The sequence below is a fragment of the Paramacrobiotus metropolitanus genome, unplaced genomic scaffold, assembly GCF_019649055.1.
Source record: "Paramacrobiotus metropolitanus isolate TYO unplaced genomic scaffold, Prichtersi_v1.0 Parri_scaffold0000017, whole genome shotgun sequence".
NCBI lineage: Eukaryota > Metazoa > Tardigrada > Eutardigrada > Parachela > Macrobiotidae > Paramacrobiotus > Paramacrobiotus metropolitanus.
The window spans coordinates 944,340-971,450 of record NW_026570237.1 but is presented as its reverse complement, the minus strand read 5'-3'; the positions used below and the strand labels follow the sequence as shown (position 1 = coordinate 971,450).

The window sequence follows — 27,111 nt, the reverse complement described above, 5'->3', positions numbered from 1 at the left end:
TTGTTAACAATATGATTTACGAAGGACGCAAGTCTGAGCGTCCGCGACTGATCATGTTATTAGAAACTTTGCTAAAAAGCAAACGGAAAGTAAAAAGGCGATGTTGGTACCGCATACCTGTACCGCTTGGAAGATATCGCGGGGACTGCGACGTGATGTCAACCAATTAACAATCGGTCCGACATCCGTGGCAATGGAGAAATTATTCAAAGCCAGCAGCGCGTACGCAGTCGTCTCCACATCGATATCAAACGATAATTTCCCGTGCTTGACCTTTGGAGCACGCCAGTACCGTACTCCCGGGGCGTACTGGCTCAGAGCCATCAGCATTTCCGCACATTGGGCAAACGCCACACTGCCTACTTTCCGTAGAGCGAAACACGTAATCGCCACTTCGAAGGCGTTGTTCAAGGTGGGAAGCCGGCGTTCTAATGCAGCCTGTGCGTGCAGCAGGAGTCAACTGTGCAGCTTGGGCGTACGCCAATAAAACAAAAGCAGTTAGGCCGACGCCACTCCCGGCGCCACCTTGTTGGGCAATGTCCGAGACGGTGCCGCGTTCTACAAACTCATCGCGGTCGGCATCAAACCGGCTGTCCAGAAAGGTCACGGACTGCAGTAGCGCCGCTGCGTTGACGGGAACGATATCGCTTGTTAACAGCTGCGCGCGAATCGCTGCCGCGGTTAACCAAGTCGAACCTGGTACAGACCGGCTTCCCAGAAGGCTGAAATGACCATGTATCAGGACGTTTTATTGATGTACTCGCACGGTTATCTGCGTCTACGTACTTGTATGAACCGTCTTTTGTATTCAGAAATCGCCGTAACGCTTTCTTCCGCACTGAAACAGCAGCAAGTTCTCAGTGTATGTGAGATTATGACACAAAGGTCATACGGGAAAAATATAATACTAGCACTTCAAGAACTGTTAAAATTACGATCAATGAAAAACGTTTTATGATGCTTAGCAAAGAACACGTACAGTCTGTTATATTATGGGAAAGCTGCTCGAGCAACGGTTGTAGCCCGCCCTGACTTCCGCTCGACTGAATCCGCAGGAGATGCTGTCGTAGGTAGCCAATGGACAGCAGCCAGGCGACCGTTTGCTCGCAGGATTTGCGGTTGCATGTTCGGTACTTCACTATACGATCGTAGTCTTTAACATTGTCTGGTGCGACCACTTGTTGCGCTAGCGATCCCCACGAATCACCTGCAGGGCACGCATTTGTGTGAATAGGAAAAATGGTCCAATTAGATAATCGTGACTGCAGTAATTATACTTAGCTGGTTCATTTTAAAAACCTAATAAAACGAGCACCGATAATCTGCAGGATGTGCTACACAGGACACAGCTTGTGACCTTTAACATTTAACTACAATTAGTAGCTCGCAAGTACTTTAATTGAGGTCTTACTGAACATCTGTAAACTGCAGCTTTGCGAGTCTTCTGCAACGGATTCACTGTACGACACCAACGGTAAGGCTACGGTGAAGCCGGTAGAACTATCGAGCAAATATATTTCCGTTGTATTGATCACGCTAACGCCGCTTTGGATGACGATGATGTTCTTCCGTAGCCGGTCAACCACTTCGTTGCCTCTCAGCAGCGAAGCTGTGACGGTTTGTATGCCGGCATTGTAGGGACCGAAGCGGAACTGGTACGAGCGCGCACTCTTTCCATCGTACTGATAGTCAAACGCGAATGTATTCTCGGGGAACGGATGCCCGATTTCCACCACCAATTTCCAGGCTCCATTAGTCACCGGAACAGAACCCATAGCGAAGACAGTGGCTGACATGAAGACCACTTCGTGTTCGACCAGCGTACCGGCAAGTGCATTTCGATGTAGAAATCTTGGAAGACGCTGATCTATACGAAAAGCAACGGCAAAGTTCGATCAGTTGATCGATGGTCCAGTATTTTCAAAATTTAATGTCATACACAAAACTTAATGAGCATGCACGCCATGCAGCTACCTTGCAACTTAACCACCAATTACTCGTACGAAGGCGTGCCCAACGTTTGTGTTTTATTACGCCCATAAAACGGCGCGCTAAATCCGTCTTTTTGCTAGTTACTTTGAATATTGTATATTAAGTTTATATTATAAATCCAAAAGCTGCATTAGTTTTCATTTTTTTCCATCGCTCACCTCTGCTGGAACTGTGGTAACCGCTAATGGCTCATCGGAACTAACAGCGAACGCACTAAGCGTCCATACTGCAGTATCGTCTGGAATCGGTTCCAGCAGTCGCAAAGCTCCATGCTCACTAACAAGAGATTGATATCATGATCAGATCATCCGCACGGCTCAAGAAACGATCCGTAAAATTAATGAACCACCGTACTTGGTAACGGCGGTCCGAAACAGGAAACTGTCGCGAAAATCTTGACGAAAAATTTGTACCGGCGTGCTTTTTTCTCCTGTAAATATGTAAAAAAATAATTGACCTAAATAAATTTCAGGCAATTGACCTATCGTGCACGGTACGACTTAAATTGTCGGGTACCGCTGCGTACTTACGCTTTTGGGCAGGATTACAGCCACCAGAGTCCAAAGTGAAGAGCTGGGCAACGAGACCAGCGCTCTAAAATTGGGAAATTCATGATAGTGGGTTGATACTGCGGACTGCGATTAAAAGTAATCCGATGAGTGCGCCAAGGATCACTAGCTACGTAAGTATGTACTTCGCCGCACTTTTCTGTTTTGTTATTACAATAACCCAAGGGTTCTACACTTATTAGGGTACACACAATTTAAGCGAAACTAGCTTTGGTACGGTTGCTCAAAACCACACGAGGTGGGTGTATCAATTTTAAGATCCACAGTATGCAGGCATACATGTTGTATGCAGTGGCCACGCCTATACAATGCGAGCAAGAAAGGAAGCTACGGGTTTAGGGTGTGCGTTCTAGCGAAGACAGCGAAAACCGGTTTGTACAGCTCATACGCGCACAGACAGCCACACTCATACGCGTGTAAGTGAATGCGAGCGGATTAACCAACTCGCACACACATGTGCCGATCGATCGATACAACGAGGCAGCATTCCGCTTGCGCTTTCTGGCAGCACTGAAATCCTCTGTCTTCGGTCTATTTATAGTCACAACAGAGAGGCTGCATTAATCAATCAGCCTCAGCGGGCAAAAAAGGCTGTTCGCAGGCTTTTTAACATAGACCGTAGCCTCCTCAGTTAGTCAGATTGTAGATACGGTACGCTATATCGCAACTGGAGTGGCTTCGAATTGGAGACCCACCCTTCGTTAATCAGTTTTCACTGCTCATACATGCAGTATCCTCAAACGCAACTTACTGAAAATGGTGACAGGTCAGCGACGCCATTTACCGTGTCGTACAGATCGTCAGTCGGTAGTTTTTGGTTCACAATCTAGTTTCATACGCAACAAAAATCGTTTTTATAGCATTAAGCTCACCGCAAAGGAACAGTTTCTGGTGGTACCTGTTTAGCAATACTATCGAAGTCCGGGTCCAGTTGGCGAAGGCCCTTTTCCACTGCTAGTAAGCCTACCAGCGCGTTCTTTGTGGCGCATACATCTACTTGAATTTTCTCACCACGTCCTGGCAGAACATGCTTCCGGCTCGCATTCTCGGAAGTGACCGTCAAGGTCATCTAGAGAAAACCGTTGTTCTCAGCTGAATTGTCGAGATTTATACAAAAGAGAAGCTAGAATCTGGAGCATTACGCATGAAAGATACCAATAATGGCTTTCAGGGAATTATTTCTACTCGGTAGAGGCGTAAAGTCTCGGAATTTCAGCTAATGCAGGGTTAAATTAGGCATTATGAAATATACCGCCGAGTCGCTATTAAACATGCATTATACTAATCTAAGTATACAGTCAGCACAGGCTGTAGTCCGTGTCCCAGTGCCGAAATATTTTCGTCGAGTTCGACAATATTAGACTGCTGTTTATAATTACCCACATTTCTGAGCACGGAATTCTGCACAACGTGGAATTCTGCCATGTCGCTGCCAACAAATCCCGACGCTATATGATATGCTACAATTCGGGTCAGCGGCGCCATTTCCGCTGTGACCCGCAGAGACAACGGTCCGCTCTCCTCGTTGACCATATTGTAAGTTGTCGTAAACAGAATTCCGGATTCGCTAACCACCTACAACAAAGTTCCGCCAATCTGTTCTAATAGTAAGTCAGTATCGTACACTGAGAAAAAATAATCAATATACCACAACATCCATGGAAATGCAGCCTTGCGCACACTCCAGTGAAAACTCCACGACATCGCCTACACGGTACGTTCGCCCCACGTCAGTCCGAATGGCGGCGAAGTTCCCGCTGTGCTCTTTAAAGGTAAACACCCGAATGGCCTGGGCTACCCTGCATTTCAGTTCTATTGAGCCGGCATTGGAGGGCGTTGTCACTGGTACCACCAGTGTATTACTGTCAAGCATTATTGCGTTGTCTATCTTTAGCTGGTTCTCTTCATTCTCGTCCTCCTCTGGGTCTGATTCTTGCCCGTTCAAGCTAGATTCCACATCGATTTCCATTCGGCCGCTGCACGGGGTGGGGTTTTTGCTGGTGAGAACGTACGGCTGTCCGTCGTGCGTTATGGCTTTGATTGTTACGTTGAACTGCGTGCCCGGTTGGAAGGTTTGGTACTGAGTGGAAGCGATCAGTTTGAGCGGGTCGCAAAAAACGGGTACAGTTATTGCAGCGCTGAGGCTGCGGGTTGTGGTTGACGCTTGCGCCGTGACCTTCACAGTTAGCAAGTCTGCGGCGGTCGCGCTATTCTCGCACGTGATCTTATCGAGAATGATGGGTAGTTGGAAATGACTGGTGCCATTGACGCTCTATCAAATATGCACTCAATATTATCAAACAAACACACATTCTGCTGCAGCTCGAAGGAATTAGTAAAGGTCATGTTTAAAAAGATTGGTTCGGTGAAGCAGCCGTAACCGTCTGAATTTTGGAGCAGTGATTACCGGCACGTAGCAATAACATTCTGCCATGTACCAAGTACTTAATATAGCGTGAAAAGGACTGGCACCCAACGTTTGACGTCATCACTCTCGCATACATGGGAGCGGCTATGTAACTGCATCATTGAACGGTGCGAGGCCAGTTTGTGTATTTTTTGTTTTTGTATCTGAATACGGTTACGAAGCGCTTCGTTGCATGCAATTGTTCACCGTTGCAAAATTCAGATAAATACAGTTAATTCACACAAAGTGCCTCGTACCTGTGGTAAATATGGCCGATCTGCTGTTTTTGACGTGCTCAGGTTAATATCGACGATGCCAGAGATGGGCTGTCCGAAATAGTCCCTGCATTAATAACTTTGCAATAACTGAGACATTCAAAGAGATCGGCATGCATGGAAAAGGCAACCGTATTTTGCATGATTTTACCTCAGCGAAATATTCACATGCAGGTTGTTGTCGCTTCGCATGACGTAAGAAGCACTGCTGACATCCACGACAAATCGGGGACGTTCTGTAACAAAAGGATGTGTTTGTGGTTTGGTCATTTTGATACGACACGACTACAAACGGCAGTAAAAAGCCGACTCGTAGTAGCGCAATAATCTGGGATACGAGAATACAATGCGAAAACGAACTTCCCGGCAGTCACATGGGAGGAAAAACCAAAGTCCGCATAACGTAATCACTGTAATGTTATTCATACGAATAACTCGTATATTATACCGTAATCGGAAACCATGATGCTTTTAACGGCTAGCTTGACACGATCTGACGTCGCTACAAGGACTGCCCATTCTCCGGGTTCAGGCTCGAGTGGCAACGGCCCAAAGGACCCGTTGAAAAATCCCGGAACTGCAAACAAAAGCATCAGACATCAACACCTCATACTGTTTTCCTAATTACAGTCGGCATCCATTTGTAGCCGGTTTTGTTAGTCTCTCGGCATGCATATTCTTCTATAACTGAAAGGGTGGCACCCACATTCGTCATACTGCCAAGTCTGGTCCGTGTGCTCTTCAAAGTCGCCTGTGGGATTCTACAACAAGGAGGTAGGTATCAAGAGGCACCGAATTTCAACGAGGGTAGGTTATGTAGGAAGTATCCTACTTGTGGGACCGCATTACAATAAAACCGCTCGAGTACGGCATTGGTCAGGTTTAGTCGCTCACCTGCAGATATAGACCAAGGGAAGGAACATCCTGAGCCAACCGTAGTTTATCATCCAGAACCAGAACGCGATAGTTAATGATATCTCCCGGTCGGTATTGGGGTTTGTCGGTCTGGATAAGCACATTACGGTGAACCGTCATAAGCAACAAATCCCTAGTCGCGTTCTCCGTTATCGAATTATGGGTGATCGACACCACCAACTGGTATTTTCCATTGTGGGCCACCTCGCCGACCTGAAAAACGACGATAAGTATTTAAAATACCGTTGCCCGTAGGTGTATTCAAAAAACTGTTGAGCGGTCCACACTTGACCAACGCTGCAACGCACCCTAAACACAACAACCAACAACTATTGAGAGCTTTTTTCAGTTGCGTAAAAGAGTCAAAACCTTAATAATGGAGTTGTCTGCGACTACAAACAGCATCAGACAGTTTCAAAGAAAAGCGATTGTTAAAAAAGAGTACCACTGAAGTGTTAAAACAAAAACAAAAAAGAAACCGTTTAACTGGACTGTTAAAACTGACCCTTACCGGTAACCACAAGCGCTTCGTTTCGTCGGGTCGCAGATAGCTGGAATTTCGTGATATAGTGCTATGTATGACGGTATTTTCAATGCTGGCTGTTACGTGAAGCAGAGGGGCGGCCGATGATTTGACAGAGAGCTCAAAATTGTTGTTGGCCCGAAAGAACTGATGCCCAAAGACCAGCACTACGCCATGATTGCCATCATCCTGAGCTTGCGACAGTCCCGACAATGCCAGTACAAATAATGCCATTAGTACAGGCATTTTTAGCTTGTTCTTGAACTGTGAAGCAGTCAAAATAGCACTATGTTGAATCTTGCACTCATAACACGGCACTACCGCCTGCTTTCCGTTGCTGCTATCTTTGACTACGACTACGAGTACAAGTACACTTATGACAGCGGCACTGTTATAATATTAAACCGAAAAACAAAGTTGTAAATGGCTGTGTTGGTTTCACGCACCAACCGGGGTAAAGGTGCAGATGGAAAACGGTGATAAATGTTAACGTTAGACAGTACACGCGGAAATTACGCGCATGCGGTTTCCTCCGCACTGACACTTTACGCACGTAGAACTTATAAGGTATATACTATACATACGTTAAATGTGTGTGAAGTTTTTCAACTTCCTGTTTTAATAATTACCTCTTAGGGACTCGCCGATGGTCAGTAAAACACGAAACAATGTGCGCAAAGACAACATTTTAGGGAGAAAAATCTGTTTAATTTTCCGAAGAGCATTCGATGGATTTATGCAGATATTTACCGTAGAAAATCACACTGTTAGAGGTAAGTCAAACAACAATTATCACATTTTTAGCGCTAGGATTAGTTTCATTTTGAGAATGCAAGCATTCTTGGTGAGATAGCGAATATTGTTCGTAGTACGCTGCTGGCGATGGATAAACCGTCTCGTTAGTGTCGCAGTTGAACAACGTCCGCATCGTATCCACATGCACAGCCGTGTTAACAAAGGAATTGGGAATATGATAAATGTCACCTTTGGCTCGCGACTGGAACAATGCGGGGAACGACTCCATCCAGCAGTGAAACCAGCTGTGCTTTCCGCAGTGAAGGTCGTATAAATACGATCGATAAGCCGGTGACCTTTGCATTACGCTTTGACCAGCGTAATCCAGGGAGAGACTTCGCAGCTGCGGCAGGTCACTGAAAGCGTTCGTCTCCAGGTTGTATATGGTGCAGTTTTGCAAAGAGAACATTCGCAGATTTGGCAGATCTGTAAAGTGCTGCTTTTGGATATCCAGATCCACGCAGTTGGACAAGTGGAAACGCTGTAAATCGCGAAAATTCATGCTGAACGGCACTTGGCTTGTTGAACGCCGCGTGCAGTTCTGTAGAAGGAGGATAACAACCAATCTGCTAATTCTGTGGAATATCGACCATTCTAAGTACGCCTCGTTGTCATATAGAAAAACACCGACGGGGCGCGCTAGCAGATGGAAACGCCGAACTAATATCTCGATTTCGTCAATCGTCACATCCTGCGTACAACGCATTATGGAAGCGTTAACATCCATTTGTTGCTGGAAAGTCGTTGAGTGCCGACAGTTCGTAGGATTTTGATCTGTTTCAGGGTAAACAGTCGATGATGGAGCCGGTTTTGTGCGATGTTTTCTTGTAGAGGATGGTGTTCGTGGAGCAGCGTCTACGAATACATTTAATTGGGCATAATTTAGTTTCTTCTGGACAGAATGGTTGAATTCTAGACAAAGCACGATGTTATGCGCGATTTTCTTGACTGTGAGCGATGCTTCTCCATACATAAACTACAGTCGAGATAATCTGATTTTTTATAGCGACCAATTGGTATAAGTGGAGTGCTACACTACAACTACAAGTCTCAGTAGAGTAACTGTCTTAGTAAGTACTACTACACTACAAGTCTTAGTTTTAGTCCGCTTTCTGCCAATTTGAATTACGGATCCATCGAGCAGTATAATCGTGGTAACGCAGTTACAAAACCGAGTCCTTTTCGTACCTGTGGCGGTTTTGGAACCGGGCGTGACTTGGCACTTAAACGCCACTCGAAGTTTAACGAGGTCTAGTTCGCTCAGAGCGTGAAAAGCTCTTGGCGCGTGCCGTTCTTAAAGGTCATTATAGGCTGCGACTCATGGATGGCAAACTGTGGTATAAATTCGTTGTAATGCATGACGGAGTGGATGTCGTAGGGGACATTGTATGTCTCCATTCCGGGCAAAATCTGAAACTGCTGCTGGATGATGCCGTCGGGTTTTATGTTGTTAGTATTGATATGCACGTAACGGTCTCGATCGGGGCGCTGGTGTTCATGGGAAAATCCCAATGCGTGCATGATTTCGTGGATGATGATGTTGACATGCATGCAGTCTGCTCCCAGTTTAATCGTTCTGGTGCTTTCTCCGGTTTTAGTGAATTCATCTAGACAGAATTTCCTAAAATAAAGTAACGTTTTTTGAAGTCTCGTCGCTAAAAGTATTATCGCTGGCGAAAAATGATATTTGTGGAGTACCATTTACAAGCAGTTCAGAGCACGGTGTACCGACTGTGAAGTGTGAACTTACGATTTCGGGTGAGGGATAAACTGTATGTGTATAATCCCAGTAGGCTTTCTTAACTCCTTGAAGATGATACAGTTGTCCGTGTACAACGATATAATACGCATTGATTGATTGATGGTATTTTTCTGTTCCAGATCTAACAGAAACAGACGTACGTACATCGTCGGTTCACAGCAGACGAGTGGTCTCTACTTCTACAGTTTTTGCAGACTGAGCTGTAAATAAGAGCTCCTGTGCGCCACGTTATCCATTTAAATGCCTGTCAATCCACTCTTGCAGTCGAAATACAATACCGAATATAGACGATATTAACTCTGCTCCATGACTAAGTGCATTTGTTACAAAGTGTTACTTACTTTTAATTTTGGAGTCGAAATAGTACGAAACAGTGTTTTGCCGCTTGTTAGGTGTAGCTTCCGGCTCGCTCTCTATTCGAGCAGTAGTATCACGCTTTATCAAGCCTGAAATCAATTTATTAAAATTTTAGAACCGTTTTAGTGCACGTTGTCGACGAATTTATAGGCCAAATCAAAGGCTGTTTAATACACAATGCCTTCTTTTTACGTTTAGGCTTCCCAACCTGCACAATTTTACTGCATCACATAATTATAAAATACGGTCAAAAGTGAGAGGAAATTTCTTGCAAAGCCGGGTACAGACTCATAAACATCAATCGGCTCGCTCATATTTATTGACGAAGTGCTTATTCGTACTCGTACCGGCTTTTGATAACAGCACGTGATGGCCTGCGATGACCAAAATGCAGACAACAGAAAACACAGCCAGTCCAAGCGTTTTAATATACATTGTCATATTGGTGAGTGTATCCACGGTCTACTCAGGTTGTTCCTGATAAAGCTGTAAGCAGAATTCTGGGGACAGAGGAATCTAGAATGTCTCAAAGGGAAAATGCTGATTTTCTTGCAGTATGCGGAATCTCCATGGAGCTGCTGAACGTACAATAATAACAATTATTATGGCTTTTTCCGTGGAAGAGCTGGTGCACGGCACTTTAAAAGAAATTTTTAATATTCACTCGCGTGATTCCAAAGAAAACCGCACGGAAAAGCGCAATACGAGTAATAGACGTCTGGCTCGTACAATGACAATCGACGGTTTCGCGATATAACGTATTTATAATTATACTGGTATCATGAGTGGTATGTGTTAAACGATATTAAAAATAAACTTCATAGTTTCAAACTGCTGTAATATACGTTCCTCATTACAAAGACGTCGTGTGGTTTATACGGTCATGCAAATCAGCCGGCGTACAAAGAGGTTTAAATTTTTTCCATATTATCTACAACAAGAATCCATCGAATTATTAGCGCAAGTAGAGTTTCTCAAATTTCTTGTGGCATGCAAGCCGCTGTAGAATCGTTTGCGATGTAACAGTTGTCAGCGGTTTGAATGCCGGCTTTCATTTCCGCTCCTATCACCCATCAATCTGCACTTCTTTATCGTCTCACGGGATCTTTCGACGTTATTTTTGTCGATAGCTCAGACTTCTCCATCTGCTTCGCTTCTACATAAATGTAACTGCTTGCTATCTTTTCGGGACTGAGAGGTTAATAATATTTTGATCGTTGAAGGTCGAGTTAGTCCAGTTTTCCGGAACCCTGCGCCGGAATGATATTATCCGCACTGCTATTGTCGCTACTTCCTTTGACGTGGGCGAGACAACCGCGGGTGCATTGGGCAGTGACAGCCAACGCGACAGGCAAAGATGTTGTTGAAGACGTGATCTATTTGATCAGTAAACTTCAAGTATTTCCTGATGATCATGATGTTCTCCGGCGAATCGCCTGCTTTGATTCGGAATACGGGGCCAACTGGGAAAATCTGGCGAAGAGTAAAACCGGAATATGGCCGGTATGAAGCACATATGCATACTTCGGTAAGCGTGTTACTGGAAACACGTTTCTATACAATACATGCATATCCAATACGTTCCTATAAAATTGTACAAGAGGCTAGTACCTTATAACGCACGTGTCTCTAATAATAATGTGATTACCGAAGTATGCACCATCATTTATGTGTATTACTCCCCAAGTCGTCACCCTCACTGTCAGTAATGCATTTGGCTAGTAACAGTACCAAAAAACCTCAAAAGTGATGCTTAAAGATTGTTTGTTCATCATGGGTGTTGTCAGTAGCTAATGTGCTTAATTGTGAGCATTGTGCCGTAGATTTCACCCAGACGGTTCTTTCTGACCCGTGAGCTGGCTGGTCAGCACAAATTTCTACAAGCGGCGCATGCTCAAATCAAAAAAGAATTCGATATCAGTTGGACAGATGTTGATTCACTAGATCTACTCAGGCCACTTTACTCCGGCATTGCAGCTCGCTTGACCATGCTGCTGTGCAGCAACATTGAACCGAGGCTCAGCATCCCGGACGCGGACGATGATCTGGCTGCGTACTGGCGGACCTGCGCCCATGCGGTCATCGAGGATAAATTGGTCGAAAATCGTAAAAGGGCTTGCACAGTGGAGAATTGCGCAGCGCGTATGGATATGTGCATTATGGTGGATTCGTCGGGCAGCATCGATGCTGTAGATTTTCAGCGATCGCGGCTGTTTGTAGATGATTTACTCTTCTCCTATGACGGAGAACAGGTATGCTGTTGTGTTCCGTCAGGCGTCAGGTAAACTTTTTTGTCAACATGGCAGAAAATATTCGCAGGATGGTGTTTTTGTGACATTTTCTACGGTATTTTCTAACCTAAACTTTCTAACCTCTTCTAACATTAACTTTTATTACCTGAGTTGTGAATCTGTAAGTCATAAGATTGAAATGATGTTATCAGAGCTAGAGCATCTTAAGTTCAGCTCGAACTGCTTCCAGTGCTCGCTCTGAGGGAATAATTCAATGCATATCCTGAAAAGGATGAAAGGTCACTAATGCAGCTATAATTTACGATATCATAAAGTGCAAACGCGGATTTAAACCCATTAGAGTCAAAATTTTAAAATACAAAAACTTTAATGATTACCTGCATTCCCTTCCCTTGCTTGCTAAGTTGGCTAGAATTTTGAGCAGCAGAACACGGTAAGCCGATTAGATAGAAATTGGATTGTTCCACCTTTGCTTTGCAGGTGCGTACGAACGTGCTGCTGTTCTCAAGCACAGTACTATTTGTATCGAACTTTAACAGTACCACCGACGATCAACGTGCGGCAGTAATGCGTGCACCCCATTTACAAGGAGGAACCGCAACAGCGGACGCTTTATACTATTGCTACTACGCGCTGCAGAATATGCCAACCATATCGTCAGCCACACCCAAAGTCAACCTCCTTCTAACGGACGGTGAGTCGAATGAATGGACGCATGAAAGCCTGAACTCGGTCCTCTTGCGGACTGCTGCGGCCAACATAGTGTCCTTTGCAATCGGCGTCGGCTCATGGCTTAACACGGAAGAACTGAAGTCCATTGCCGGTAACCATTCTGAACGTGTTTTCAACGTCCGTACCGCATCAGATCTTCAAAGCCGACTGGGACAGATCCGCCGCGCCACCTGTCGGACGCCGCAGACACCCGAGTTCGAGCAGCCATACGAGGAGGCACTCGGAAAAGATGAATGCCGCCCTATCAAGTAAGAGATACAGCACAGCAAAATTCTAGACTCAAGCGTAACTTATGTACCGAATATCTCTGTCACTCTGTGAATAAGCCATAATTATACACTATACAATATAGTGAATATACGTAGTTATTCACTGTCAACTTTATCAGTTTCTGGTACTCGTACAGCAGTTCAGCTTGTGGTCTAAAGCTGGAGATCTATCATAAATGCGCGCCATGAAAACCACAATAAGCCAGCGCTTTACGTTATTAAGGTCTTTTGAATATTTGTGCAGGCTGCGTTGTTTATTAGTTTGTCGTTTCCGTTACTCGTCAACTCATTTAAATTTGATCCAGTTGTGGTAACGCAAATCATAAACTCGGTACGCATTTTCCGCACACTGGAGAACACATTAAATTAACGCTTTCTTTTGACTGCTGCCTTGTTATTATATAACCACATTTTTTGTTACGCTAATTAATAATACGCCATTTATTAACATAATAATTATGGCATGGACCTATGGCGGATTGACGACCTACACATAATTACAGGATCGACATTCCCGAAGAATTAACTGAAATTGCTCTTGACGTGAAATGTACAGAAGGCAGTGTCAACATTCCCTACGCATGGGGCTACGAGAATCCATCGCGGGCAGCTCACGACGGCATCTGCCGCGCTCCGGGTTGTATTATACCGCGTCCGCAGGAACGATCCCGCCGAAGTACAGCCACGCTGCCGAGCCAGCCGAGCGACACTGCTAAATCGTATTTGTACCTCAGTGTCATTGGAGAGGAGAGTTTTAACAAATTCATTATAACTGCCAAGGTGATCCGGTCACCACCTGAGCCTGTTCCGTCTGTTGAGACTGTTGGTGAAATGGTTGGCAGCGATGTGGACACAAGCGATATGGTGGACGCTGCCATGATCCATCTTGTGCGTGAATACAATCGAATCGAGTACATTTGGTAATTTTGTCATACTTTTAGGTTTTCTCTCAGTCAATTACTACTGAGTGTGAGCCAGTCCAATGCAAAACTTCAGTCAGAAAACAGTTTTGTGATTTTATTGGTCCGCATTTCAAAAAAACGAAGGTCAAGCCGCTGAATATGAAGCGCAATCGTTGCATGTTCAATCTCTGAGAAATGTTCAGAATAATGCCAGCAAGAAGTTAATCGAAAACATTTATTAACGTTACTATTTGGGAAAATAATTTATTTCAGTGTTCCTGAGTCTGTGTGATGCTCAGGCCATTTTTCGAAGAAGAAAATGCCTTAAATTCCCGCTGCGCTCGACAATCTAAGTGTAAACGCTCCCGTACGGGTTTGTACAAGAATGATCGCAATCGCTCACTAAGGAATTCAAATACGTAACTACGTCTACATCGTATTAATCAATGTATCGTAACACCGGTTACACGTGGCTTCTCACAACTAGCCTGAGCAAGCACGCACCGAAAAAGTGTATCACCCGTCCCTGTACGAAGCAAAGGTCAATGTCCATCTGACGACTGTTCGCAAAGTCTCACAATATATATATACATATATATGCTGTCATGATTATCCGCTTGTTACACATAAGCTTTTGCACTTGGATCATAAACTGGGCACAATAAGAAACTTGTTTTCTAATGTAATTTAAGCAGTATTGCGCTGCTTGCCGTTGTGGTCATTACGGATCGAAATAAAGATATACGAAAGGAACCTCCAGAAGTTCTATGCATTAACTGTGTTCTACTACAGTATAGCATTTCGTCATTGAGCGACTGAAAAGTTCTTCAATTTTTTAACATCGAGGATAACAACCCTTTTTAAATGCGGCTTTTCAGTGCTTTATTAGCGGCTGTTGCATTGCTTGTTGATGTCGGGGAACCAGCATCGTGTAAGTATAATCAGGATATTTGAAATGCCGTCACAACTCACAAGAATATTTAATAAAGCATAACTTCTTGCTAGTGCCGGTTGCTGAGTAATGAATAATTTTGGGTGCGTTCACGAGAAAACGGCCCGGTAAATGGTGTATATCCAAGCACCAACTAAAATATAAACTTCCGTGCCCCTCCCAAACACTTTATGTCCTGTTTCAATGCCTTGCTAACGTATTTCTTAACTGTTGATAGATCGGCACACTATGGAAGAACGTTGTGGGAGTAAACTATTGCTCTCATATTCCACCAAGAACCTGCATAAACGAGGAGGCGAACTCCGATTCCAGAAAATGCCGCCACCCAATTGCAATGTTACCATCGGACTCTTCCTTCAGGGATCGGAGCTGCCTTCGCAGAAGGCAATTTATTTAAATGTAGTGTAAGTTTGACATATAAAACTTCTGTCGACATAATGTATGTCACGTACAGAATACAGTCCCGAACGTCGATTCCGTATACTGATACTTTCCATATTTCACAGGCAGTTGCACTTGGGCAGTGGACGATCGTTAGCCATCGTTGACAAGAGATCTGGACATAATATCTTGTTCAAGCATAATACGATACGAAGCGCACCGCATGCCAAGAAGTTTCTACCATCCGTGGCGCACATTCGGTCGATATTCCAGGAGCATCCTTCTCTGATGATTGTTATCAAAGGGGATGCTGGCGCTAGTGTCCCCGGTACCAGTTACTTCGCTACTATCGAGTACACCATTCTGACAAGTAAGTCGAGTTCTCGGCTTTCTGTTGTGTGTAAGTACCGTATTTTTAGTTATAGAACTTGCGCTTTTAGTGATTACTGGTTACTAAACGTTGGAAATTTCAGAAGAGCGATCGAGTGACATGTACTACTGTCAACCGCTGGATGGTTTCATCCCCAAAGCCATGTGCGACGACAACCAACGCCGGATTAGTTGTCCAGTGTCGTATAGTCCGAACAGCGCCGTTAGGGAACACAATCTATTGCAAAGCCACCCTTGTAATCGCAACCAAATCAACCTTCCACCTACCCTTATTGATACCGTTTCCTTGGTCGGTGGTCAGTGTACGTTAACAGCTATAATTACTCTTGTCTACTGGCTACTGTACTAGTGTCTAGCCTTTTCGATTTTTTAATCACTACTACGATATTTTTCTAAACAACCGGTCAATTTCGCTGTATAATATATATTTTTAACAACCGGTCACCATAACCTTTTTGTTCCCTACTCCTCCCTCATATTTATTCAAATAACCGGATGGAGACCCAAAATTGCACATTCTGTTTCAGCTGAGATCAGCAGTTAATCTTTAAAACGCCACATGTGGACTGGTGATTAGTTGTTCAAAATGTAAAGTAAGAGTGACCGTTTGTTGTATCTGTAAATACCGAATGGTAACTTTCGTAAAAAGTAAGTACTTCTGTACATAGATTCGCAGTACGTATATTTTTGATTAATCTCATGTACAAGTACAAGCATGTAAAAATGCAATAATTGTCAGGGAAAATGTTTTCGAGTGGCTTTGTCATGTGGAAAAACGAGAAGAACACCATGCCTCTGGTGTTCGATATGCGAAACCTAATTGTGAAAATGCCCAGAGAGCTAAAAACGTCGACGTAAACATGCTTGGCAGCGCATATCTGAACAAATTGCTCAGTTCAGTGTTTTTGCAGCTATTGGCACCGTCGGTTATTTCCTGTCTCCATTGGCTCCCACCCAGCTATCATACAGGCTTCTACTTGGTCCCCTCACTTTGGTAATCAGCGACAGAAACGTTGAGCTCGTCGGCGATCATGCGGACGACTTCGACGAAGTCATCATGAAGACCCCCGCTCACAGTCTCATCCACCCCAACGCCACACGCCTCACGCACTGGGTCTCTTTTTCATCCCGCAGCGCCGGCGACGACGCGCCACCTTTCATCAAATTCGGCCACGGCTACCAGATGGTAGGGAACATTCTGTACCATTTCCGTTCGAAAAGCAAAAACAACCACGACCCGACACTGCGGCAGATTCGTACCATCTCCCTGGGTGATCACATTCCTCTTTTCGACAAGATGAAACTGAAGAAAGAACCGGTATTGGTGGATCTCGAACCGATCATCATCCCCAACGACCAACTGACTTTAGAGCATCTGGCGTCGGAGAAGTTCTACATGTCGCCTAACAGCTGTCCCATTGTATCCGGTCTTCTATCCAAAGTATTAGCTGCCAAATTCACTCAAGATCATCTAGACGCGATCACCTTCTCACTGAAAACACCGGGTTGTGTACTGCATAGTATCCTGCAGATGAAGCAGAGCAAGAGCTTATTCGGCAACGCCAATTCTTCGTATATTCGCATTCCCTTGCGGCGTTCGCTGTTGATTTCCCCCGGACAGGATATGGTGCTGGAGGTGTGGCCAGCACGACACTGCAGTCCGGTGCACGATCACGGCAACTCCACGGCCGTCATCAAGATCCTACAGGGCTCCTTGAAATCCGAGTGGTACAATCCCATCGTTAACGGCAGCTATGAGCCGCCGGAGTTGATTAAGGCGGAGACGGTGTACGCAGGGAATATCACGTGGATGCGCTCGGATCTGTATCAGACGCATAAACTGATAAACGAGGATGATCACACGCCGGCGATTTCGCTGCAGGTGTACCGGTATGAAGAGGGCACCGGTGCGTATAACGAGGATTTCTTCTACTATAAAAAAGGTCCGGATGATCCGTATCTGGGGGCGTTTTTTCCCAGTAAGGATATCGATATTAAAGAAATAATTCACAAAGATGGGAAAGTCATGAAGGAGTATCTCGGACAGCGGTGTTTGGGTTTCTGATGAACTGTACGGTACCGAACGAAGAACTGTATTGTGGAACGAGTTTTGAATTGTTTGCTCGAGGCCGATGTCAGGACTTATAATACCGGATGACCAGCTGATGTGAAACTGATGAATACGTACTGCTTTGAGATCGGTTTGTGAATGATGCTGTAAATTCAAAACCGATTTCATCGAAACGGTTTACCTGGCACATTTTTCAGTACTGCGGTTTAGTGCTGTTGTTACTAATGCTCACGATTCCATGTTTACTGCATTGCTATGGCATTCGCTACGGTAGACTTGTCATTATCTCATTTTGGTTCAGTGCTATTACTCAACCCATAGTACGTACCAGAGTAGCATACCAACCATCGTAAAAACAAATATATATAAATTTCTTTGGCGTTAGCCTAAGTAGTGAACTCAGGAGTCAACGGGGTGCCATCATAATCACAGAAGTACCCATCGGAAAACGCCGTTAATTTAATGTCGACCAGCTGACTGGATTGTGTTGTTATCTGCCAAGAACATCAGCAGTATCAAATCTCAGAATGCAACTCAATGATGTTTCGCTACTGGTCAGTCTCGGCTGCAGGGATTCTCGCTAAATAGCGAATACATTTCATGCTGTCCACCAGTCGACAACGCAACGGTCTCGTTGGTCTCACAGTCGTACAGCACCCGCAGTGTGTCCACGTCCACCGCAGCGTTCGTAAATGATTTCTCCGTATGGTAAATTTCCTTTTCCATTCTCGACTGGAAATACTGGGGAAACGCCTCCAACCAACAACGAAACCAGGCAAATTTTTTACCACAATGCAGACGATATAAAAAGGCTCGAAAGGCTGGTGACCTTTTGGTAATGCCGGGACTTGCATAATCCAGCGATAGGCTGTGGAGCTGCGGCAGATTACTAAACGTGTCCCGGTCCAGATGGAGAACCGTGCAGTTGTGCAGCGTCATCATGCGCAACTCGGCTAGTGTGTCGAAATGCTGCTTGCGTATATCCAAATCCAGGCAGTGCGACAGCTGGAATCGCTGTAGTTTGCGGAAACCCAGAATGTACGGTGTCTCGCTCGTTGATCGCCGCACACAATACTGCAGGTTGAGAATGACAACCTGCCTGGATATAGGTTGGAATATCTGCGGCTTGAGGTATTTTTTGCTGTCGTAGAGGAAGATACCGACAGGATAGTGTAGACGCTCGAAGCGGTCGATGAGGATCTGCAGATCGGCATGCGTCACTTCCCAGGTGCAATGCAAGATGGAAGCGTGAGCGTAAAGATGTTGCTGGAATGTGGTGGACTGGCTACAGTGTTCGGGATTCTGCCACGGCGGTACAGTGTCGTCTACTGGAACTGATGTTGTCGCCGCGGGGGTTGTCGCGGACGATGGAATGCTCTCATCAGTATCTATACAAGCACACTTTTACAGCAACAAGTGCATCGATTCACAAAGCGTAAAAGCGTTTTCAAACGGCGGATAGTGACCTTTAGTGTTCTTAACGTGGCACTGGTATGCTGCTCGTAATTTCGCCACATCGAGCTGGCTGAAAATGTGGAACAGTGGCTGGCGTTCCTGCTTGAATGTTATCACCGCTTGCGACTTGTTGACAGCGAAATGCGGCTCGAATTCGTCATAGTGCATTACGGAGTTGACGTCGTAGCCGAGGCTGTAGGTTTCCATGTGCGGGAGAACGCGAAACTGTCGTTGGACGGATTCGTCGGTCTTCAGGTTGACTTCGTGTATGTGGACATGACCGTTGCGATCGGGACGCTGGTGCTCGTGAGAAAATCCCAGAGCGTGCATGATCTCGTGGACGAGGATGTCCAGATGCAGGCACTCGGCGCCCAGTTTTATGGAATGCTGGCTGTGCGCATGGCATTCATGCCTAAAAAGATTTATCCCCGAACGGAATGCCGTTTTTCCATGTACGGTAGTAACTATGTACAGTCTAGATACTGTAGTAAGAGTATCACTGACACTTGCCAAACTGTGATCGGAGCGGAAAGTTTGTGTCGGTGACACATATAATCTGAAGAATACCGTATACCTTTATACTTACGGTTTTGGATGGTGTTCGAAATGGATATGCTTTGTGCTGGTTTTCCGCGCTAGTTGTTTGAATTTGATGCAGTTCTCGGTGTAGAGTGACACGATGTTTAATGCTAGGACGATCTTGTTCCTTGCCGTTTCATCTTTGAAATATACAAGTATGTAGGCATATATATCAAGGTATCAAGGTAAAGATCTATATTACAACGGAAAACCCCGTACGATCTGGTCAGAACAAACCAAAAAATTAATCGAAAAACAGCTAACGCCATTCGATTCAGCATGTCTGGAAACCGTGTCACATGCATTTTGTTTGACAATTATCCGCTCCGGCTCCCGTTCACAGACGCCGGTGCCGGTAGAGCTGAAAGCTCAAGGAGACCTTGAAAATAATTTCAAAGTCCGGTTGAATGGAGCAAATTTTAAGTGGTACCTTTTTATATCAATAAATTAAAAAGGTTTAAATTTTTGCTCCTACAGCCAATTAGCAGAAACACAAACGATGCTGCTAGCGGATGGCTTCGTTTCTATAAATCGCTAACAATTTAAAAGCGCTCAAAAACATAACTTAAGAATAAGAAAGCTCGTGAAAAGCCATTTGAAGGTAGCTGCAAAAGAAACTGACCATAGTAATCGTTCAAACGGCCTGACCTTTCATTGCAGTCCGAGCAAAACTAAGGGCAGTAATCAATTACTCAGCATAATTAAATTAAATTATTCCTTATAATACGGAATAATAATACGGTATCTACATTTTAGATCTTTATTACACGAAAAATAAAAAGGGAATTCACCCAGCTTCCACTATTATCCAGAGCCCACTGCCCAATAGGTGAACGAGTGACGGAACTACCACTACTATCCAGAGCACACAGCCCGCTAGGTGAACGAGTAACCGAACTACCGCTGCTGTCCAGAGCAGGGTGCCCGCAAGGTGAGCAAGTGACCGAACTTCCATTACTGTCCAGCACACGAAGCCCGCTAGGTGATGGACCGAACTAATCCCAGCATCTATTGCAAGCATTCTTCAGGTTGAAATTAAGTACCTGGTGGACTCAAAGTCGGGAGAGAAAAATTAACAAAAATCTCCTTCTGAATAAAAGTGAATGCGTATGGGTGCACAAAAGCCATAAATTCAGTTTTTGTCCTATCTGCGTTTTAGTGCTATTTTCGGACCATTTTGTTTCCCTGAAGGAATAAGCTGTTAACTTAATAACTGAATGAAATCCTTTGAATAAACCGGCCGTAGACTGGGGATCACAAGAAACGCGGAGGCGAAGCCGAGGCTGTTTCTTGTATGTATTAATTCAGCGTATCATAACAATTTGTATGATTGTGCTTAAATTATTCTTCGTTTTTTTATTCTTCGTTTCTTTATTCTTACAAGTACCTAAATTTGTTAGACTGGGTCTTCTGTAATTGCTATCTTACAACTTCATTTGCTAAAGCATTTCTCGAATGACCGAAGAAACTGTCAGTAATCAGTGTACTTTAATTTCCCTTTTTACAGTAAAAGTGGACATCCTGACCAATTGAATTGTTGCGTTTAGGTTCAACATCTTATTTATATTATTTAGTGAACGTATTCAGAAAAACTAAAATTGTTACATACAAGTACATTTTAAAAAAAGTTTAACGTATTTTTTAATGGCTTCGACTGGCTTTTGTTCACACCGATATGTTCGAGTGCTGTGGTTTGTGAACATCCCATATTATTTTATTACTCGTACAATATTAAAATAATTATATTACATACATGTATTGCTTACTAATGGTAAGTACAAGTGCCGAGTTCGCATCAATGTCATTTGCCATATAAAATTGATTACTCAACCAAAGTACACGGGAAGCTTTCAAAATCAATTGCGAAATGATGTGATTCAAAACGTTCAAAACCTTCTGACAACGTTTAAACCGGAAGCGGAAATACAGTAGGGGCGTTGTTTTTTAATCTTACTTACTAAGCCCGGAAGAAATGGAATAGGAGATGGCATGGTGCCAAAACTGCCGAAAAAATGGGCGAGATGTTATTCCCGGATCGGCATCTGTTGTGAAAACAATGGTCCCATGTTACGCTGTACAACCTGCAGTAAACAATTCTACAACGGTTTTTATTGTTTTTAATCTGGAATGAGGGAATAAATGGAGTACTTGCACTTCAAGACCGCGCTAATTCTCGTATCAGGTATCGAGTTTTAACCACTAAAATAGGCCGTGCATGTATTGTACATACCGGACATGTACATAATGCTTCCAAAGATGGCGCAAGCGCTAAGAAAAACAACACTCCTAATGACGGTCATTATACATTTCCAGCCAGAACGCACAATTTATAACTGCTAGTTTGCGCGAATAATGGACTTATCAGTCATAATGTACTAATATACTAACAGAATAATTAATCCCGTTTCCCAAAAACTAACTGCCAAACCGTCACAATGCATACAAGAAAGCGTAATACTGTACACGAACTGCGAACATAATTATTATTAGTATGCCTGTACACTGCCGTCGTGTACGTAGTAATTTGCCTATGGGATTCAAAGCAATAAATTCAGTATTAATACGGCTGCTCTCAGCGCGTGAAGAACCGAGACTTTCGGGGCGGTTTTGAGCACACGCGCAAAACGACTTTGTATTTCACTGATTTGTATCAGTTCATCTCTATCCACTTAGCAGTACAAAGTACGTGGTTCCGGAAACTGACAACGAAAGCTATGGGCGCATGTACAGTATCTGCGCGACCGACTACTCGAACTACTGAAATTGTTTTTGTTGCTTCTACATGTATTATTATGAAATTTATATTCTTCAGGATGAGGTGGCACGTAGGACGTACATTACGAGTTTGAATAATCTTTGCCTTTTAGGTATTTGGCAGCGCGCCGTTAATTCATTTGACTACTGCAAAAGACCATCGGTCAACGGATAAAATAGAGCAATACTGCAAATATATTCATTTTGCAGCGAGCGTAGCGAAATGCTACGTCAAGAATAAACTTTTGCCTTTCGCCTCAAAAAGCGTTAGACATCATGTTTCCAGTTTCACAGCATTACGTATGATTGCCGTGCGGCTATTCTGGAGTAGCCATACGATTACAAAAACGTAATAAACCAAAAACAAAAGCTCGATAATAAGCGCGGAAAAGACCGCTGCACTGCTAATGGGTGCGAAAACTGATAGATATGCAATGATTGGCATACAAATTTTTCTAAGTGACGCGAGAAACCACGATTGTCAGCACAAAAGATGTCAGGAGAATGGCAAGACTGGCTCTCATCGTGGCGGCGGAGTCTTTCGCGGGAGGAACGGCAATTGTCCACGCACTGTCGCTGGAAGGTAACGTGCTGCTTGGTATGCTGACTGTGACTGCTCTTTCCACTGATGTTGTTTCTTCAGTCGTGGTGAACCGTGAGACGGACGGCGATTGGCTGGTTGGACCGACGAATGGCGATTGACGTGCATCTGCACTGGACACTGCATTCGTAGTGACCTCATCAGAGACAATTGTAGCCTGTTCAGACGGTACCGTGGTAGAATGCAAAATCCCGCTCGTGATGTCGTTGACGGTTGCTGTGGTTGTATTTGTCTCCAAACTGGTAGCCGCAGACGTTGACAGAGCCGACGTGGTGACATCGGTAGATGCTGTGTTGTCTTCCGCAGTTGTGGTCGACGTGTCGACCTCGTCCGTTTCTTCGGCGTCTTCGTCCGTCGGCTCGTCGGTGGGCACGTAAGCAGGATTTTCCGCTGCTGGTTGCGCGCTAAAGGTGATGTTATTTAGGTCCTCCGTGCCGATGATGCTGATGTACACATTTACTGGGGCACTTTGGTTGCCAGTTGCATTTGAGGGAACAACGTCGCGACGCGGCCGCTGTCTCGGGTATCGGATGACGCAGCCCGGCACCGTACATACGCCGTCGCGGAGAGCCGGTGATGGGTTCTCATGACTGAGGCTGTAGTATACTTTGGCGCCGCCTACCGGGACGTCCAGGGAGATTTCGGTGTCTTCCGTTATTTGTAACCTGCAGTCAAATTAGTCTTATCTATTCGCTAAAGAATTCACAAATAAAGTACACATTGTGGTAAGTTATTAACTAATTGACCACTGCTCTAAACGCGTGTTTAATTTGCGGGTTAAAAGTCTACAAGCCCGTTTCAAAAATGAGTGACCACTGTAAGCGTGCAGCACATAGGCCGCCTATAACGTATGAAGAGGATAACGTATGAAGAGGATTGTAGAGCAGTGGCTATATGCAGTGCTGTGTTATGGTGGATGCAGCCAGTGAATTAAACTAACAGCAAACCAGGGGCGTAGCGCGACGTAAGTTTTAACTGGCTCCAGCTTGTGTTCACGGAATTTCACGGCTATATATTATAGTGGTCACCCGTTTTTGAAACGGGCTGGTATTTCGATATGCGCAAGCCCGTCCAGAAAGAGAGATATAAGTGCAAGCGTTGGGTATGCGTTGGCTGCAGTACAGCACGCTATCGTGACAATATTGTCTTCTTCATACTTATGACCATTGCACTATGATAATTAATCTGCTTATCCTACGCAGACCGTTTATTTCGCGAATACATTTATAGCTCTTTTTCTGGACGATTTGATACTTGAGCAAACGCGTTTCATCCTTTCCCAGCGTTTCCAACACTTTTTCCCTAGGCCGGGGTGTCTGCGGTGTTCGGCAAGTAGCCTTGTGAATTTGTCCCAACCGGTGCTGCAGATCGGTGGCGGCGGTGACGCTGAACACCCGCTCAGCCCGGTTGCCGGCAATGGTCAGTAGTTCGGCTTGGTTGGGTGCCGGGCCAACGCCGACAGCGTACGAAGTGATGCTCGCTAACGCGCTTTTCTGTAGAATGGAGTCGAGGCTTTCGTATCGCCATTCGTTGGACTGGCCATCGGTTAGGAGGAGGTTGACCTTGGGCGTTGCGGCCGTGGTGGTCGGCCTGTTCTGGAGTACGCCGTAGCAGTGGTGAACGGCGTCCGCGGTGGCTGTTCCGCCTTGAAGATGCGGTGCGCTGGCGATCGCTGCCAGTTTCTCCGCTGTAGTGCTCTTGAAATCGGTGACTTGCTGAACAGCACTGGAGAACACCACGATATGAGTACGTACCTACAATTTGCGTGTAAAATTTATTAAGCAGCCAACAGGTTTATACGTTCTACCAAGCTGCTTCGACAGGTTCGAATAAAAAAAATGTCGTTTCTGGTATTTATGTGGCTCATAACCGCCTCGAGTAAAGAGCGTTAGCTTTGTAGAGGCTGATAATTTTCGACGGAACCGGAGATTTCCTTACTTACCAACCGAATTCAGGTTAGACTGCAACTTTTTTTTGGAAGTTTTTTCTCCATACTTTATGATCGTTTTTTGGCGAATTTCCAAACTTTTTAACCGTTTCTAACCGTTGACATCTCTAAGTTTGACAAAGCAAAAAAATCTGTAAAACGATTCTTTGGAATTTAAAAAAATCTTTCATGTCAAAAACCGACTTTGTTGACGCTGAAAAGGACTCCGTTGATGCTGCATTATTATTACGGTTTGTGTTCTTCATACATTCTCGTATTTACTGTCAGTATTCCTCCGCCGTATTGCTTTGGAAAATTGCCGTAAAAAGGTTTCAATGATTGCGTACCGAGTCGTTGGTAATAACAGGCTCCACCAATTAGCGATAGTTATTGCAATTAGTTGTAATAGTTATTACAGTTAGTTGCAATACAAGTAGTTGTATTTTTTGGTAGTTCAGCAAGCCGTGACAAATCCAATGAATAGCGTGAGGTCCGTACAGTTCACGCCTAATTCACTGTACGAAAGTGTCCGAACTTGAGGGCCGAGGCTACATTATGGTACTTTAATGTTTAGTGAGTGCTTACCGAATCTCTTGTACGCTTTCCATTATTGGCGTTTTGCTGAGGATCGTATGCGCGCAGCAAATCGCGTACAAAGTCTCGCGACCGTTGGAAATCCTCCGTACCAATACTTCCCGATGCGTCCACCATGACGCATATATCCATGCGGACGCCACACTGTCGGTCAGTGCAGGCCGGCATTCGGCTGCGCACGACATCCTCCGCGAGCGTGACCTGGGCGCAGCTTTGCCAGTAGGAAGCCAGGTCGCTGTCGGATTCGGGAATAGGCAGTACCGGTTCGATGGTGCCGCAGAGCAGCATGCAGAGTCGCGCCGCCAAGCCCGAGTACAGGGGGATCTTCAGATCATCCTGACGTACCGAGCGCCACTGGATGCCGAAACTCCGGTAGATTCGGTCGTGCTCCGCCGCCAGGAAGCTGTAGCTCTGCACATTCTGCGTTGATCGGAATCGCTCGGGAGATATCTATGGTGCGCAGCACAGGCGAACATTATCTCAGCTACCGGAAATCGATTTCGAAATTCTGTTTTACTTTGTCCTTGGCGCCAGGTTTTAGTAAGCAGTTGCATATATTTGCACTTACATATGCAGTTTTAAAAACCAGTAATTTAAAAACTGACTCTATAGATACATGCTGTGTATACGCAGGTTTTCATAATTCTGTGATGCGAGCTGCATACCGTGAAATTTGCCTGATACTGTAACTGCAATTGTAAAAGATTTCATACACCAAAAAGAGGCACTTAAGAAAACCAAAAAACCGGTAAACTTCGTGAGTCTAATTATACGTTTTCCCGGAATACTTCCAGTAATGTCTTGTGTGAATACGAAAAACAGAAGCAGTAACGAAAACAAAATCAAACATTACTGAAAAGGAAAGGAAAACATGACTATCCTGAAATTAAGATTGTGTGATAAAGTTTATTTTATTTAGCTGTATCGCACGCATCAAAATATTAAAGTCTCAAACGTGCCTGCCATATCCCGGTGGCACTCCGCCGTAAATCCTGTCTAACGGTTCCGTATTGCGATGCAAAACAGGCCAGACGTCGCAAGAAGTCCTTATCGTCGCCGTACACTTTGCCAATCTGTTCCACTACTGCCTCCACCACAGCTCTCCCGTATTCGCCGGATTTACGGGTGCGATCGACCTTTCTGGCCGTCACCGCGGCCATCAGAGCAAAAGCCACAATCCACCACCACCATAGCCTCATTCTTAATCTAATCCTTGAGATAGTGACGTGCGGTGTAGAAAATTAATTTAACACTAGTCGATCAAGGCCGTTATTCTAATAAGCCGGAATAAACAAACTTCCGTTCCACTGTAAGCGCGCACGTTGCCGGCAGGTACACCGTGATACTGACAGCACCGCGTAATACTTGGTAGTACAATACTGTATTGTACGCTAAGTCTTAACACAGAGTATGCCGGCCGAATAGCATGTGACTATCAACTAAAGCGCACACGCGTAAAGCCGGCTCGATCACACGTCAGTTCGAAAAACATGTGGCGCACATTTCGGTGACCTTTGGCCAGCGCTTCGAATTCAGTTCTCCGTCACAGGTGTACCGGCATGGTAACGGAATCCACAAGTATGTTAATAAATATTTTCCTTCCCCGTTGCAGTAAAGGCTGTTTTGGTTAATCACTGCCCGTGATCTTTGCTCGTTA

General features: G+C 44.8%; 6 protein-coding genes across 9 annotated transcripts; 2 read left to right on the top strand and 4 right to left on the bottom strand.

Moving 5' to 3' along the window:
• Positions 1-346: 346 nt before the first annotated feature.
• LOC129585520 (thioester-containing protein 1 allele R1-like) lies at positions 347-7,010 on the bottom strand. 2 transcript variants are annotated; one of them, XM_055478231.1, is made up of 17 exons: positions 6,670-7,010; positions 6,138-6,371; positions 5,950-6,004; positions 5,692-5,820; positions 5,395-5,479; positions 5,226-5,310; positions 4,210-4,833; positions 3,945-4,136; positions 3,460-3,630; positions 3,313-3,387; positions 2,523-2,586; positions 2,347-2,422; positions 2,151-2,268; positions 1,412-1,867; positions 980-1,207; positions 787-838; positions 347-722 (listed from the first exon to the last, which is right to left on the bottom strand). In XM_055478231.1, exons 1-14 carry the CDS (start codon positions 6,925-6,927, stop codon positions 1,757-1,759), a joined length of 2,277 nt encoding a protein of 758 aa, XP_055334206.1. In that variant the 5' UTR covers positions 6,928-7,010; the 3' UTR covers positions 347-722; positions 787-838; positions 980-1,207; positions 1,412-1,756. The 2 variants fall into 2 exon arrangements, with proteins under 2 accessions (XP_055334206.1, XP_055334207.1); XM_055478232.1 differs by lacking the exons at positions 347-722; positions 787-838; positions 980-1,207 and having other exon boundaries at positions 1,847-1,867; positions 2,347-2,419; positions 2,519-2,586.
• A 349-nt stretch (positions 7,011-7,359) lies between these two features.
• On the bottom strand, positions 7,360-10,510 carry LOC129585609 (zinc metalloproteinase nas-12-like). The gene is made up of 5 exons (XM_055478358.1): positions 9,943-10,510; positions 9,580-9,684; positions 9,227-9,359; positions 8,665-9,097; positions 7,360-8,331 (listed from the first exon to the last, which is right to left on the bottom strand). The coding sequence occupies exons 1-4, from the start codon at positions 10,034-10,036 to the stop codon at positions 8,737-8,739; spliced, it is 693 nt and encodes a 230-aa protein (XP_055334333.1). The 5' UTR covers positions 10,037-10,510; the 3' UTR covers positions 7,360-8,331; positions 8,665-8,736.
• Positions 10,511-10,782: 272 nt separating this feature from the next.
• On the top strand, positions 10,783-13,976 carry LOC129585606 (uncharacterized). 2 transcript variants are annotated; one of them, XM_055478353.1, is made up of 4 exons: positions 10,783-11,098; positions 11,419-11,847; positions 12,328-12,827; positions 13,352-13,976. In XM_055478353.1, the coding sequence occupies exons 1-4, from the start codon at positions 10,856-10,858 to the stop codon at positions 13,770-13,772; spliced, it is 1,593 nt and encodes a 530-aa protein (XP_055334328.1). In that variant the 5' UTR covers positions 10,783-10,855; the 3' UTR covers positions 13,773-13,976. The 2 variants fall into 2 exon arrangements, with proteins under 2 accessions (XP_055334328.1, XP_055334329.1); XM_055478354.1 differs by having other exon boundaries at positions 10,957-11,123.
• Positions 13,977-14,395: 419 nt separating this feature from the next.
• Positions 14,396-17,912, top strand: LOC129585522 (uncharacterized). 2 transcript variants are annotated; one of them, XM_055478234.1, is made up of 5 exons: positions 14,396-14,681; positions 14,920-15,106; positions 15,209-15,453; positions 15,560-15,775; positions 16,385-17,912. In XM_055478234.1, the coding sequence occupies exons 1-5, from the start codon at positions 14,615-14,617 to the stop codon at positions 17,536-17,538; spliced, it is 1,869 nt and encodes a 622-aa protein (XP_055334209.1). In that variant the 5' UTR covers positions 14,396-14,614; the 3' UTR covers positions 17,539-17,912. The 2 variants fall into 2 exon arrangements, with proteins under 2 accessions (XP_055334209.1, XP_055334208.1); XM_055478233.1 differs by having other exon boundaries at positions 15,557-15,775.
• On the bottom strand, positions 17,850-22,142 carry LOC129585523 (uncharacterized). Its single transcript, XM_055478235.1, has 5 exons — positions 21,809-22,142; positions 21,537-21,620; positions 19,586-19,718; positions 19,011-19,411; positions 17,850-18,932 (listed from the first exon to the last, which is right to left on the bottom strand). Exons 1-5 carry the CDS (start codon positions 21,876-21,878, stop codon positions 18,100-18,102), a joined length of 1,521 nt encoding a protein of 506 aa, XP_055334210.1. The 5' UTR covers positions 21,879-22,142; the 3' UTR covers positions 17,850-18,099.
• Positions 22,143-22,454: 312 nt separating this feature from the next.
• LOC129585576 (uncharacterized) lies at positions 22,455-27,015 on the bottom strand. Its single transcript, XM_055478299.1, has 4 exons — positions 26,414-27,015; positions 25,446-25,904; positions 24,188-24,687; positions 22,455-23,598 (listed from the first exon to the last, which is right to left on the bottom strand). Exons 1-4 carry the CDS (start codon positions 26,651-26,653, stop codon positions 22,788-22,790), a joined length of 2,010 nt encoding a protein of 669 aa, XP_055334274.1. The 5' UTR covers positions 26,654-27,015; the 3' UTR covers positions 22,455-22,787.
• Between the last annotated feature and the right edge of the window lie 96 nt (positions 27,016-27,111).

Coding starts and splice junctions, on each gene's coding strand:
- LOC129585520 (XM_055478231.1), bottom strand. CDS start 6,927: ATGCCTGTACTAATGGCATTATTTGTACTGGCATTGTCGGGACTGTCG. Junction 5,821..5,949: donor GACTTGGCAGTATGACGAAT/GTGGGTGCCACC, acceptor TTTTGTTTGCAG/TTCCGGGATTTTTCAACGGG. Junction 3,388..3,459: donor TCGATAGTATTGCTAAACAG/GTACCACCAGAA, acceptor GTATGAAACTAG/ATTGTGAACCAAAAACTACC.
- LOC129585609 (XM_055478358.1), bottom strand. CDS start 10,036: ATGACAATGTATATTAAAACGCTTGGACTGGCTGTGTTTTCTGTTGTC. Junction 9,685..9,942: donor CGTGCTGTTATCAAAAGCCG/GTACGAGTACGA, acceptor AATTGATTTCAG/GCTTGATAAAGCGTGATACT. Junction 9,098..9,226: donor TTTATCCCTCACCCGAAATC/GTAAGTTCACAC, acceptor ACTTTATTTTAG/GAAATTCTGTCTAGATGAAT.
- LOC129585606 (XM_055478353.1), top strand. CDS start 10,856: ATGATATTATCCGCACTGCTATTGTCGCTACTTCCTTTGACGTGGGCG. Junction 11,848..12,327: donor TCTCCTATGACGGAGAACAG/GTATGCTGTTGT, acceptor TTTGCTTTGCAG/GTGCGTACGAACGTGCTGCT. Junction 12,828..13,351: donor GATGAATGCCGCCCTATCAA/GTAAGAGATACA, acceptor ACATAATTACAG/GATCGACATTCCCGAAGAAT.
- LOC129585522 (XM_055478233.1), top strand. CDS start 14,615: ATGCGGCTTTTCAGTGCTTTATTAGCGGCTGTTGCATTGCTTGTTGAT. Junction 15,107..15,208: donor GCAATTTATTTAAATGTAGT/GTAAGTTTGACA, acceptor CATATTTCACAG/GCAGTTGCACTTGGGCAGTG. Junction 15,776..16,384: donor TTCCTTGGTCGGTGGTCAGT/GTACGTTAACAG, acceptor GTGTTTTTGCAG/CTATTGGCACCGTCGGTTAT.
- LOC129585523 (XM_055478235.1), bottom strand. CDS start 21,878: ATGACCGTCATTAGGAGTGTTGTTTTTCTTAGCGCTTGCGCCATCTTT. Junction 19,412..19,585: donor TTCGAACACCATCCAAAACC/GTAAGTATAAAG, acceptor AAATCTTTTTAG/GCATGAATGCCATGCGCACA. Junction 18,933..19,010: donor CCACGTTAAGAACACTAAAG/GTCACTATCCGC, acceptor GTGCTTGTATAG/ATACTGATGAGAGCATTCCA.
- LOC129585576 (XM_055478299.1), bottom strand. CDS start 26,653: ATGAGGCTATGGTGGTGGTGGATTGTGGCTTTTGCTCTGATGGCCGCG. Junction 25,905..26,413: donor GTGCCACCGGGATATGGCAG/GCACGTTTGAGA, acceptor TGCGCACCATAG/ATATCTCCCGAGCGATTCCG. Junction 23,599..24,187: donor GATGAAACGCGTTTGCTCAA/GTATCAAATCGT, acceptor ATTTGACTGCAG/GTTACAAATAACGGAAGACA.